Genomic DNA, 13,600 nt, shown 5'->3' with positions numbered 1-13,600 from the left:
CCATCCCAAAACATGAGGCCATGAAAGGCATAGCATACTCACGGAATTAACATATGAAATTTTACAGTAGTTTGGTGCATCACCTGAGTTTTGCAAAGCTAATAAGTCAAGTCCACTAAGCATTATGGATCAGGTTATCAGTTTTAGAGATTTAACATTTAGAAATTTTCTCAAGTTTAAAACTTTTCATAACATCAAAAAAGGTATAGGAGTTGTGTTGGGTGTATTCATTCTTGGCCCATTCCTTTATATAAGGGATCATAAATTTGCTAAGTTGAAAGTTGGTATATTGATAGATGATAGCACTGGTCTTACAGCAGCTTTCAACTTAGCAAGGTTTCTGACCCTTTATATAGAGGAAAAGGCCAAGAATGACTGCGCCCAAGTTTATGACCCCTTATATAGAGGAATGGGCCAAAAATGACTACACCCTAGCCATTTCCTCTACCTTTTTCAGTGTTATGATAAGTTTTAAACTTGAGAAAAACTACTTCATGGTAAGTCTCGACATTGAGAGTTTATATTCAGATTTTAACATTTTATGAGATAATTTCAAATCACAAACATGTAAGGTAATTCATTTTGCAATTGCTTTGGTTTTGTTGTTTAGGTCCTTCAAAGGTACTGACGTAAGATGGGTTTCAAAATGGCAGTTTTGATGTTTCTAGCTTTGTTTTTAATGTAATATGGACACAGTTGTTGAAAGTGCTGAAAATGGATAAAAAGTGCCTAAGATTTTTGTGTCCGTACAACCCATTAATCATATATTGCCTTATTCTAATGAATGCTGAAATTCCAGTCTCACTGAACCATTCCTAAGATCCAGAAAAATCTTACTGGATGTGTGCTGCATTGCTTACTTGTACCACATTTGTGTCAATCTCAGTTTTTTGTGAGGCCCTGAACAACCCTGGTAGGTCCCAGTGCTTGGCCTTTAGGCCTAAACTTCATATCAAGTCAGTTGATGATTTTTTTGTCTGACTTTTGGATAGTGACGTTTGTTGGCTTTTCAGGGACACTTGATAATGGTATTATTTTTTTGTTGCTTTGTATTTATTCACAATGTATCTTTTTCTCAGTAACCAAGTTTTATCATCATCATTTTTTCTCATTAGAAAATATTAATTCTTTTCATTAACAAGTAATTTAGACTTTTTACAGGGATTTCATGCTTTGATGTCAGAGTTTATGTGAGTTTTGGTGGACAAAGAGAAAGCTCAGTGTTGTTCTGGCGTGGTTGTTACTTTTTTTTTTTTTATTTTGCCGTCACCCTTCTTTGTTCTCCAGGGTAGAGTTGTGAGATGTCCCAAGACTTACCAGATGATGACTGGTACCTCTTCACCTAATTCACCTAAAGAGAACTTATAAATGCTGTTACTAAAAGACTCCAGCAAATACATCCTCAGGTTCTACAGTATTGGTTTTCTTCATAATCTCTGTGACCATTTTTTCTGTAAAGTAACTGATACCAGTGGACAAATTGTCCAAGGTGAAGCATCTTGCCTTGTTCCAAGCATAATAAAGTTTAACCTGCTTAACACACCTGTAAAGAAGACAGATGCTTCTCTGGGGAAGTGAGTTGCAACCCACCATCAGACTGTCTTTTTGCTTTTGACAACTTCATGGACTAGCATTTACCTCATCTCACATGAGAGTTGCACTCCTTATCTGCTTGTACCTCATAGTGACACATCTGTGATATGGCAGATGATTTGTTTTTGAAAGTGCACTCACAACTGTGAACTTTATCTGGTTCCATGCTTGTCAGATTTCACCCACTAGCACATTTGGATGCTTGAGGATTTCCCCAGTTGGGAGCTTTAGCTGTCGTTTTCCTTTTCTTAAGATTCCTTCAATCATGGCAACTAATGATGTAGTTCATCATCCTTCCTTACATGGTATTTAGAATGCTCAGACTATACATTTTTCCTCTTCAGAACTACCCAGTAGGGATTGAGGGAAGTAGCAAATCATATGGGAAAAGGGCTTGTGGGTTTAGCAAGTAGGGAGATTATAATTGCTATAGGACTCGAGGTAGCATTCAGGACTACACTGTTCTTGAGGTTGCCAGTTATGCCTAGGACTTCTAGTACTCTCAGGTCACTGCATACCGACTTGAAGTTTATATTTGTTGATGCCAAGAACAGGATTTTGGTGGAGGATATGGATGAAGTGCCTGGTTTGTAATTTTTTTTTTTTTATTAGTCCAGAAGTGCTAGCTTGGCTAAAGATTCTATAAGCTGTGGAGAGAGACTCTGATGGCCAGTTGAAGACTGGATGAAAAGGATGATTCTTTGGTGAGAGCCTTCCACCTTCCATTGGCAAAATCTACTGTGGTCATCTTAAAGGACATCAAACTACATATGGATTAAAGGAACACGTAGGGGTAATGATCATTCCATGGAGTCCTAACCTGATCTACTGCAGAGACTGGATCATTCATGGTTGCTTTTTGCACGGTTACTAGCCTCAGTTGCTACTGAACTATAATAGCACTGGATGCACAGTAACCAATTCAACTAAAGTGGACCTGAATGCTTGAAGGATGGCTTTCTCCCTGGGCCAGGCTTCAGCTATGATAATCAGAGGGGTTTTGAGTCTGTTGTTCCATTATTCTGATGATAATCATTACTTTTATTTTTGTGTGATTTCTTATGGTCATGCCTCACTTCAGTTAATGGTTACAGGCTGCTGTCTTGCAAGTTTTCGGTCAACATACTTAGATTAAGTGCTGCAAAGGTTTGGCAAATCTAGTAAGACCTTTAGAAAGATCAGTTCTTATGGTGTCATATGGTCCCCAAGTTTGGTCTTTGAAGTGGTAATGGCAAACATAGTAAATCCAACATGTACCATTTATGTGAGGCATCAGTTATGGATGCAGCCTTGAAAAGTGTTTCTTTTGATGGATTTTTTGAAGTAGGGTTAGGGAAATGCATACGTTGGTCTAGGCATTGACTTCCATGCAATTAGTCCTGTGTTAGACTAACCATTTTACCTGACTTTATTCCCAAAACTCTCAGTCTTAGGTGGCCCAGGGCTTTTTCTGAGTATATGTGTGGTAGTAAGAAACTGTTTCGACGACAAATGAAGAGGCAAGGAAAGAAAAATGCAAATGCATGAATTTTGACAATTTAATGAAAAATTATCAGCTATTTTATGACAAGCATTTGAAGATGTCACACTGTATTTGCAAAGTTCTACTGTATATTTGTTGAAGTCGTATAGTGAGTGCTATCTTCCTGTCCTTCAAAGTTTTCAAAACTAGGCTGAAAGAAAGTTGAACAAGTAAGCAGGCAAGCTAATGCACTGTGGAACTACTTGTGGATCTATACTAAGGCATGTCTAGTAAGACCAAGATTTCCATTATTTAAAATAAAGTAATATATGATTAATTGATTTGTATGAAAGAAAAACAGTAATTAAAAACAGTATCTGGGAGCTTTTAAACTTACTGGGTTATAAAGAGTTTTGCCTTTGGTGTACTGATAGAAAAAATGCACAGAAAATAAATTGTCTTCAACTCCTTTTTTTTTTTTTTTAGTGGAATTTGAAGTTGAAAGTTGATGATTTGATTTTTTATTTGCAGGACAGTTTTTTTTACTCCTTAGTGTATGACCCCCAACAAAAAACCCTCCTCGCCGACAAAGGAGAAATCCGTGTTGGGTCAAGATATCAAGCAGATATTACAAATTTATTGAAAGAGGGTAAGTATGAATGTTTTTGTCTAATATGGAAGCTTCTTGTTTTACTTTGCTATAATGCCTCCGTACATGTTAGGAGAGTTAAGCCATTCAGTTTACTGAAAAAAAATCTTGATTTATTATTAGGAATATATTCCCCTCACTCATGTCACAAAAGTTATTCACAGCTCGTTTATCATGTGTTAGGGTATTTTAGTTTTCTGTTCCTTTACATTTTGTCTTGTATGGGGAAAGCATGTATAGTGACTTTTTGTTACTGTTATGATGGCTAACCTAGTCCTCATGATAACATTCTCTTGCATGCATCACATATTTTACTTCAAGTCCAGAGATACCATTGATCAATAAGGATTTCAGGTATGTGTTGCTAATGTTATTGATTTTCAGTCAGAAAAGAATGATATGAAATGTGTTGTGTCCTCTCACCTAAGTTGTGATCTAATGTAAGTAAAAGAGATACTTGCATGCTGTGTGGACATATTTTTAAGTGATTTTATTATATTCTATAAATATAAATTCCTTCTATTATTTCTCCCACATCTATGCTGGATACTACAGACAATGAATAGCATCTTTTATGTAAGGGGTGAGGGGTTTCCAATTTGGTTGGATATGCAACCAATAGAATGAGTAAGAAGACACATGCAGTTAGCTAGATAGGTATAGTGAATGGCTGAACTCTTAGCTGATGCATCATATGAGAATAAGTGGTTTGTACTGGAGGTGCATAAAACTCTTAGCTAAAAACAGCAGTTGTAAATATGTTTACCTTCAAATTTCTGTATTTTTCTTGCTCTCTTCTTTTTACTTTTTCATTACAAAACACTTTTTGTAGAAGTGTAATTTACATTAAAGACTTTCATTGTAGAATTATGTTTAGGTATTATAATATTACATCTTTTGATACTAATTTTTCTTGTTTGTTATTAGGTGAAAGTGATGGCAGAAACATGGAAGAATTAGAAAGTTTAGTGTGGACTCCTTCACATGGTCTTACGGATAGACAAATAGACCAATTTCTTGTTATGTGTCGATCGGTAGGAACATTTGCAAGAGCACTTGATTGTTCATCGTCGGTAAAACAGCCATCTTTACACATGAGTGCTGCAGCTGCTTCTAGAGATGTTACCTTGGTATGTTGGGTTATTTCACTTACTATATATCAAGTTTGCAGAAGGTATTCTGTATACAATAAATATTCTTGGTGAAATGTAAAGAGTATATATTTCATCAGTTGTACTATTACATTAAGTAATTACTTTGAATGACAAAGTTCAAATAATGTATGCAGTAATTTTTTAATTGATAGGATTTTGCATTGCATAATTTGGGTATCATTCAGTGCCCTTAAAGTGTGTATATGTTAGTACTCTGATTTCTGTAAAACTTGAAGACAAATAAGAAAAAACGTGCTGAAGAGCTATCTCTTGCTGGTCACGGTATGCTGTATGAGCCACGGCCCATGAAATTTTAGCCACAGCCCGGTGGTGGTCTGTCCTATGTTGTTGCCAGACGCATGATTATGGCTGATTTTAACCTTGAATAAAATAAAAACTACTGAGGCTAGAGGGCTGAAATTTGGTATGTTTGATGTTTGGAGGGTGGATGATCAGCATACCAATTTGCACCCCTCTAGCCTCAATAGTTTTTAAAATCTGAGGGCGGACAGAAAAAAATACGGATGGACAAACAAAGCCAGCACAATAATTTTCTTTTACAGAAAACTAAAATTATAATATTTTTTAGAGACTTGTTTCAAAAGATAGTAGTATTTATTGGTTATAGCCAGTAAAAGCTCGGTACAAATTCTTTAGCTATGAGGGGCAGTGAATATTATATTGGCTCTTAGTAACCTCAAAGGAAGTTGGTAATCCTTTTGATTTTGCTAGTAACATTTTGGTTGTGCCCATATGTTCGTTTTGAATCTTTTGTTAATATTGTGGGGGGATATAAAAATAAGAGCTCTTAGGGGCCTCCCTTTTATTATTCCTTTGTAGCTTCCTCCATTATGATAAAACTGTTTATACTACGGTGTGATTTTTGATAGAAATCAACATTTGTCTGAAATTTTTTTGACATACTTGCCACTGTCTTTGCTCTAGACCTTGTGTTACAATACAGTAATATCACAGAGACAACAGGTTTCCCATTACCTTTTGGTATTGCAATACCCATATAATTATGTTATGTCTTCTCAAGATCCTCAGATATATTGTTTAATATATGTTCCTCGGCATTGTACTTTTAGTCAAGTTGCCTCCTCATAAAGATTCTCTTATGTGATTTTTCTGGGTTAGGCCACATTGGTTTTTCTCTGGCACCTTTTCCAATTTTTTTAATGCTCAAGCATTCTCTTTGTGTGTTTAGCAAAATGCTTGTAAATCCCTTACCAACATTGTGTCTTTCCAACTGACTGCTTATTAGTGTGTTTGTCATGCTTGCCTTTTCAACACAGCTGCTTCTATATGATTAAAAGGATTCCAGTTAAACTAAGTGTGAAGCCAGACCATTATGCATAGATGTGCCTGGAGGAAGATACTTCATATTGCTTGCTTGTCTTAGTTACCTTTTCATTGCAGTTCCTCCTACTTGATTGAAAGGATTTCAGTGGAGCTAGGTACAAAGTAGATCACCATGCATAGAGTTACATAGAGGGAAACCTATTTGTTCTGTCAGTGTGTCTGTTATAATAATTATGCAAAGACTGGAAAAGGTTTAAATGGTGACTCCAAATTCAGTGATTTTCAATAAACTTGTCCATAATTTATGAACATTAACACAAACATTTCATACTATATATAATTTGTAAACGTTACTAATGAAACTTTCAGATGGCACCAGGGTTAGTGACTTTGACCTTGAGCATAATCATGACCATACTGGAGTAGCAGTCGGGCTCATTTTTTCACAAATTTATCGTGTGGGTAAATAGTTGCTGGAGCTATTTACCTTTACTATAGAAGCTCTTCAGATGTAGTCCAAAAAGTTCTCTTGTACAGCAAAGAATGTTTTCATTAAATAATCTGTGAAGTAAATGTAAACAAGCTTAAATATGTCGGATCCTTCCCCTATGTGGGCGTAAAGGGAAATGAGGATGCCAATAAAGGAACCAACAATGCAATTGTCATGTCCAGATAAAAAAATAATCATTCTTTTCAGTGACTTTTCAACATTTCCAAAACCCTCAATCTATAATGAATGACAAATTTTTTTTGAGTAATAAAGCAAGTGGTAAGTTAAAACATGAAACCTAATATTGGGTTTTGCCTTCTTGATAGCAACAGTAGAACACAAAATAATGCTGCAAACAAAATAGATGGCACACTTTGAAAACAAATTAATGAGGGCAGTTTTGTCAGTCCTCACCATTTTGACTTAGGCAGTCATTTTTTACATCTGAAAATATCAAGTTTTAAAGGAACAGGAATTTTTGGGGTAAAATTTATTTATTTTTTAATATAAAATAACTTTTTTTTTGATAAAGTTAAAACCTTAACACAGCCCATGGGTGTTGAGTGTTTGACTTGGTGGTTTTGTTAACTTCCAGGATGATAAGAAGAAGAAATAATATTCATTTAGGTGGGTTTGTTAACTTCCCTGATGATAAGAGAAGAAATAATATTCCTTTAGGTCCTTGGGCTTTTGCATTTTTGATGTTTTTATTCCCTTGTGTTTACTTCGCATTTCTTTCCATTTCTATGAAGTAACCTCACAGCAGTCAGTATTGTGTTAAACACACATAATGTGTTATAACAGGGAGATCCTATCTTTGGTGCCTGCATTGCTCTTTCGTCTTTTTCAGATATTAAGCTATCTCACTCTTGGAAGCAATGGTCTTTTCTTAGGCCTCTTGATCATTGTGTTTTGCATTTGTATTCCTTGCCTCTGGCAGAATTCCAGCACATTTATCTCTTGTTGGGTTTGTCTGTAAAATAGTATTTTCCCTCACATCATCAAAACCAACCATGTCAGATCCTACATGGCCATTGAATACATCTCGCATGATTCTGTCATCTTGATTGCCATGTATTTTCACTTGATATGTTCTCGAAACCTATCTTTTTCTTATCTCCCTAGTATGCTGAGGATACTCACCTTACCCATTTTCGTAATGTCATGGCACCTTCTAATATTTTGTTATTCATAATTCATTCATTCATCCCACTTGCATACTGTCAGCCGTTTCATTTTTGACTAGCATTCTTACTCTAATTTGTCATAGTACACTGCCATTCCACCAAATTTATATATAGCTGTCACTAGGAGTTGTTTTTGTGCCTGCTCCTTATAATCTACCTCCTGTATGCAAAAAGTTTCCACCTTTCTGCTTCAGAATTTCTCTGGAGAATCTTTGGACTGCCTGCTTGCTAAAAGGCTGCTGGGTATTTGGGCCACTTGTTTTGAATTCACAGGTTTTAGAGCTGTCATCTTTTATGAGTTCCTTATGCTCCTTTTGGCAAATTCAACCCACCCAGTATGTCCAGGCTTTGGAGTGGTTGTTGTTGGGTTTTTCAGTTTGTTGTTAGTGATATATCGGTGGCTGGGAATTTGTTGGGAGAGTGTGTGCAGTATCTAGTTAAAAATCAGTAATACGCTTGACTAAAAAAGGGGCTGACAATGCCAGAGGCTATCAGTTCTTGCATATATATATACAATTATATTTTTTTATTTTTACCAGAGTCTGATGACTTTGCCTACCTACTACCTAGTTAGTATGAACATAAAATCCAGGTTAGCAGTGGACCGCGTGTTTTGTATGCAAATAAAAAAAGGTAATGACTCAAGGGATAGCCATCAGTTTATAATGCTTGAAAAGTCTAAAGAAAACACGGCAGAGTAAGGAATGTGTTTAGCTTTCCTATATTTGTCTTATTATTCACTGTATATTGACCTTTTGACTGGTGGATAAAATATGCTGTGCACTGGTTTAGAATTTGAAAGCAACTAGCCATTTAAATGAACACCTAATTTACCAAGCAGTTTTAGTATCATTCTTTTGTTCTCTAAATGAGATTTAGTATTTGTACAGTTTTGACTTTTATGGAAAACTGGCAGCAATGGAAAACTGGCAGCAGTGCATAAGTGCTAAATTAATTGTTTAATCTTGAAAAAATGTAAAGGTACTGAATTCACTGGAGGAGTTTTTAAATAAGTCACATGCATTTTTAGTTTTGAAATAAATGAAAGGGGTAGCAATGCTGATAGTCTATCTTAAAAGTCAGTTCAAATTTAAACTTGTGTTGTAGGTTTGTTACCAAATAGACATTACATTATACAAAGGAGTTAATGTAAAGTTTTGGTGTGTAAGCACAATGTTGCTGGTGCAGTATTTTTCATATTTGTGACTGGTTATCTTTTCTCTTGCAGTTCCATGCAATGGATACGTTACACAAGCATAATTATAAAATCAGCGATGCATTATGCTCGCTAATCCCAGCATCAGGACCTGTACTTTGTCGAGATGAGATGGAAGAGTGGTCTGCATCAGAAGCTAATCTCTTTGAAGAAGCCTTGGAAAAATATGGCAAAGATTTTAATGACATCAGACAAGATTTTGTAAGTATTATCTGTTATTAACCAAATTTATATTTGTTTCATTACATTAAATTGCTTTAGATAATAGTGACTTAATATTGGCTACTGTTATATTTAAACAATCACAGCTAAACCTTAGCTTCTGGAGGAAAAATAGGAAAACTCAATACCAAGGTAAAAATATTAGAGCTAAAATAAAAATCTTCAGCAAAAAACAGAAAAGGGTTTTTAGTGATGCATGCTCAGTTTCAAATTAAAACCATAATAATCAGTGGCAGAAGCTACAGGTACTCACAGAACCTATTAACCCTTAGAGAATTTGGGTTTGCCCAAAGTATGTCGGAAGCAAAGCACACTGACTGATTATGGAAATGGATGCTTTTCTTGTATTGCCTGTTGTTAGATTATTTTTCCTAGTATAAAACTGAAGAAGACCTGTACTATGGTTTTTAGTGAAACAATAGAAATTTACGTATAAACCCATTGCTTTGTGAGTTCTTGCATGTTAGCTTGGCTAGTTTCTTGCCCTTCACAGTTCGTATGAAATAGAGCTTGTTACCAATGTAAGACCCCTGGCTCTGACAATACCTGTGCAGAAATACAATCTGACTTGAGTGTTCATTTTGTTTGGGGGCCCAGTTGCTGCCATAAGGCCCCATTATAAAGTAGGTACCATAAGGCCCCATTATAAAGTAGGTACCATAAGGCCCCATTATAAAGTAGGTACCTTATGATTGAAAGGATTTGCTTCAAAAATTTTACAACTTACTAAACAGCTAACACTAAAAATACCTTCATTAGGAAATAAGAACATTCGACCTCCTAAGTTTATAAATTCTATAGTTAGAAAATGCAATTTTTCATAAATCATATATACAAAAATTAGCAATAAAAAATAATTTTCCTTGCAATAAATTAAAGATATATAGTTATATTACATGTTGTGAAAGGTTCATTAATTTGATTGTCTTCTTCGAGTTATGGTTCTTTACTTTTTTTTTAAAGGTAAGTTTTGAGGAAATGGAGGAGAAAATTTTGCTGCTTTTGTAATGAATATGAAACTGATAGTTAGAAAACTGATTTTTGCAGTAAAAGTATTTCTACATATGAGAAACATCCCATGAAATTTATAAAATATTCGGATGGGAAGAAATGTGATCCGTACTTGGTTTCCTCTTTGGTGATTGACATTCATGACATTTCTCCAATGGAGATTTTGTTCTGATTTCTTTCGTCATTTCAATTCATATAGCGCATATAGTTGTTTTATATATTTCTCTTATAATAGTATATCTCTTCTTTGCTCCTATTATCTCTTCTTTGCTCCTATCATGACAGAAAAAATGGTACACAGAAATGCACTAAAAAGCGTGGGGGTGTTGGGGGTTCATGAATATACACTCTATATATATCTCCTGAGGAAATAAAACAATATTTATTTTATTTTTACAGTTTTTCAATTAAAATAAATTGGCTTGTAAATGATTTCATTTATGATAATATAAATTTTGTATACATCAATTGTGATGAGGAAGATTGCTATTCATTTGTGCGTGTCTTTATATTTGCATATAGCATGTTGGTTTACATGTTGTGGTTATTTAACTGTGAAAATAAGTCAAGAAGTACAAAAATAAATGCACAAATACAAAACTGTGGTAATAAGTCAAGAAATACAAAACATTATATATAAATTGATGGGCTCAGTATGTCTATGTTGCCACTTTCCCAAGTTCCGAAATGATCAGATCATCAGGACATCTTGAGCGAGTTACTCTGGCTTCACGTTTTCTTTGACACTACTGCTAGAGAGAATGGGATAGTTTAGTGAGTGACAAAAGTATATCAATGACTTTGAACTAAACAAGACTAAAACATTTTTTACAAATTTGCGACAATTTGTTGCTCACAAGCTATGAACAAAATTGTCAATAAACCCATCTAAAAAAATTTTGTGAGCAATAACACTTAGGGCGTTTGTTGAAATTCGAATATCAATGCGTCCCTTAAAAGTTAGAGGCATCCAAGGTAATTTCGTGTGCACCGAAAGGGCAAATGTAGGTACATAATCTTCCCAAATTAGTGGGCTTAACTTGAAAGATTTCATACTTACTAGAAAGATCCAAGGGTTGCTAAAGTCATAATTGTCTTTTTTCGTAAGGTTACCCAAGACTTCTGGTGCTACTACAATTCATAGCCTTGATGTTTAGGTTATTCTGTTCTCTAACTTTTTCTTCACTCTTGGCTTTCCATTTCCTGTGTATTCTTGAGATGTAGATAAACTTGTAGTTTAGTTTAGACAGTATTTTTTAGTGCTGGACTCCTTATATTATTATTTTAGGACTTGTTGTCAACATTACATTGTGTTAATATTGGAAGTGTCTAATAATATTTGCATATGCTTATGGTTGCAGCTGCCCTGGAAGACACTAAAAAATATAATTGAGTACTACTATATGTGGAAAACAACAGACAGATATGTACAGCAGAAGAGGGTGAAAGCAGTTGAAGCAGAATCTAAACTTAAGCAAGTGTACATTCCTAATTAGTAAGTATTGTGCTTTCATAGTATATAAAGTCTTTATGTAACTTGAAATTGGAGAATGGTTTCACTTTATGCCACTGTAAGTTTTGACAATTGTAACCATCACTGATTAATTTTGGGTTTGGTTATTTAATGTAAGTTGTAATGGACACATAAATAATTATAGAAATTGAAATTACCAAAAAAATAATTTTAATGTTCATTCACTAATAGTTATCAGAAATTATGAGAGTACTTCTAGCTTCAATTCTGTAAAAAAAAAAAAATTGTTTCTCTAAATAGATAAATATAGTCAACAGTAAAAAAAAAAAATTAAACACATTTTCTGTTGCATGTAAATCTCTTCCAGCTTTCCTTTATTATTGATTGCTTCTTTTTATTTAAATTACTATTTGCAATGTTTAGTGTGATTGTTAAGGATTTTAATGCATTTTATAAAAATAAGAGGAAGAATATTATTCATAAGAAGTTAAAAAACAAACCCTCCACAACTCACACCTCCCACTCAGTAGTGGTGTAGTTGCCAGCCTCTTGCGTTGGTATTTTACCCTTGTGTTGGAAGCAGAAGTGACTAGGGTTACAATTGGCAAATGTACAAACTTGGACCTGGACTTGAAAATATAAGTATTGAATGAGGGTGGTTTGCAGTAAAACAATTTTTGGCCATGTGTGCCATTTTGACGTTCTCTTTGACACCTCATGTGTCTGATTTGTATAACAAGAAAAAATATAAATTTTTTTTTTTTTTTTTTTTTTTTTTTTTTTTTTTTTTTGATCAAATTGAATTGGAAGTTAGCACCCTTTGGGGAATGTGACCGTTGCAGTAATCATAAAGAGGTGTTGCTTTTTTTAATTAAATGAAAAGGTGTTTTGTAGTTGCAATATCAAGTTACATTTGTTTGCCTTTTCTAGAAAAATTGAAATTTTCCATAATACTGTGTAAGTTTTCAGTAACATACTAAGTCCCGCAGCATTATGAATTCTGAGACTTTGGATGTAGTAATAAGATTGTAAGATGTATGAGTTGTGGTTTTTTACAGTTTGAGTACTGTATTTTGATAGCAAATGTAACTTGAACAGCAGGTTTTTGTGGAAAGTGACAGAAATAAGTGGTGTAGTTACTATGAATCATATTAAAAGTGTTTTTGTAGTTGCATTTGTTTACCTTTTTTTAAAAGATTTAAATTTTCACTAAAGTATTTACATTTTCAGTAACAAACCGAACCCTGCAGCATTGTCAAATGGTAAAACACCCTCCATGGTGAATGGGAATGGGACAACAGTTGATGTCTCATTATCTGGCAAAGCTTGCGAGTCTTGTCATAGTAAGTAAAAATATCTACCTTATGTATTTTTAATAACTTGATTTTGTTATTAGTGAAGGTAGTCCATTATAAATTGTACATTGTAAAGGCACTGAAAAATATGTGAATGGAGATAAAATTAAAATCACTGTAGTTTTTCTTATGTGTAGAGTGCACAGACAATTATATAAAAATGGGCAATTATTTCTCCAACAATTTTGCATCATGAATACCAGTCCTCAGTTTTTGCTGGTTATGTAAGAAGCAACCTTAATTTCATTCACCAAAAATAGTAGAAACAGAAAGGATAAGTACCTTCAGTATTGTATGTTGATAAAGAATCTGACTTGAAAGTCAGAACATGTATTCTGACCTACTGTAAAAATTGTTTATTCAAATATAGTTATCATTGCGAGAAACTTGCCATTAGGCATGTATATAAATAGTAAAATTGATTTAGGAAAATTACTGATCTGGCATATGAGAAATAACAATAATTTAGAATGGAACTGGAA

The 13,600-nt window shown here is 34.2% G+C and overlaps 1 protein-coding gene across 11 annotated transcripts in view; it reads left to right on the top strand.

The window, feature by feature from the left end:
* The window catches only part of MTA1-like (metastasis associated 1-like), a 180,915-nt gene that overhangs the window by 84,666 nt on the left and 82,649 nt on the right, over positions 1-13,600 (top strand). For all 11 annotated transcript variants that reach the window (XM_067111787.1, XM_067111780.1, XM_067111779.1 and 8 more), the window contains 5 exons: positions 3,587-3,704; positions 4,632-4,834; positions 9,069-9,257; positions 11,651-11,784; positions 12,994-13,106. In XM_067111787.1, the coding sequence (XP_066967888.1) occupies positions 3,587-3,704; positions 4,632-4,834; positions 9,069-9,257; positions 11,651-11,784; positions 12,994-13,106 (757 nt within the window). The remainder of the gene's footprint in view (positions 1-3,586; positions 3,705-4,631; positions 4,835-9,068; positions 9,258-11,650; positions 11,785-12,993; positions 13,107-13,600) is intronic.

This window comes from Macrobrachium rosenbergii, chromosome 11 (assembly GCF_040412425.1).
Source record: "Macrobrachium rosenbergii isolate ZJJX-2024 chromosome 11, ASM4041242v1, whole genome shotgun sequence".
Classification (NCBI taxonomy): domain Eukaryota; kingdom Metazoa; phylum Arthropoda; class Malacostraca; order Decapoda; family Palaemonidae; genus Macrobrachium; species Macrobrachium rosenbergii.
The sequence above is the reverse complement of the archived record's forward strand: the minus strand, read 5'-3'. Positions and strand labels throughout refer to the sequence as shown.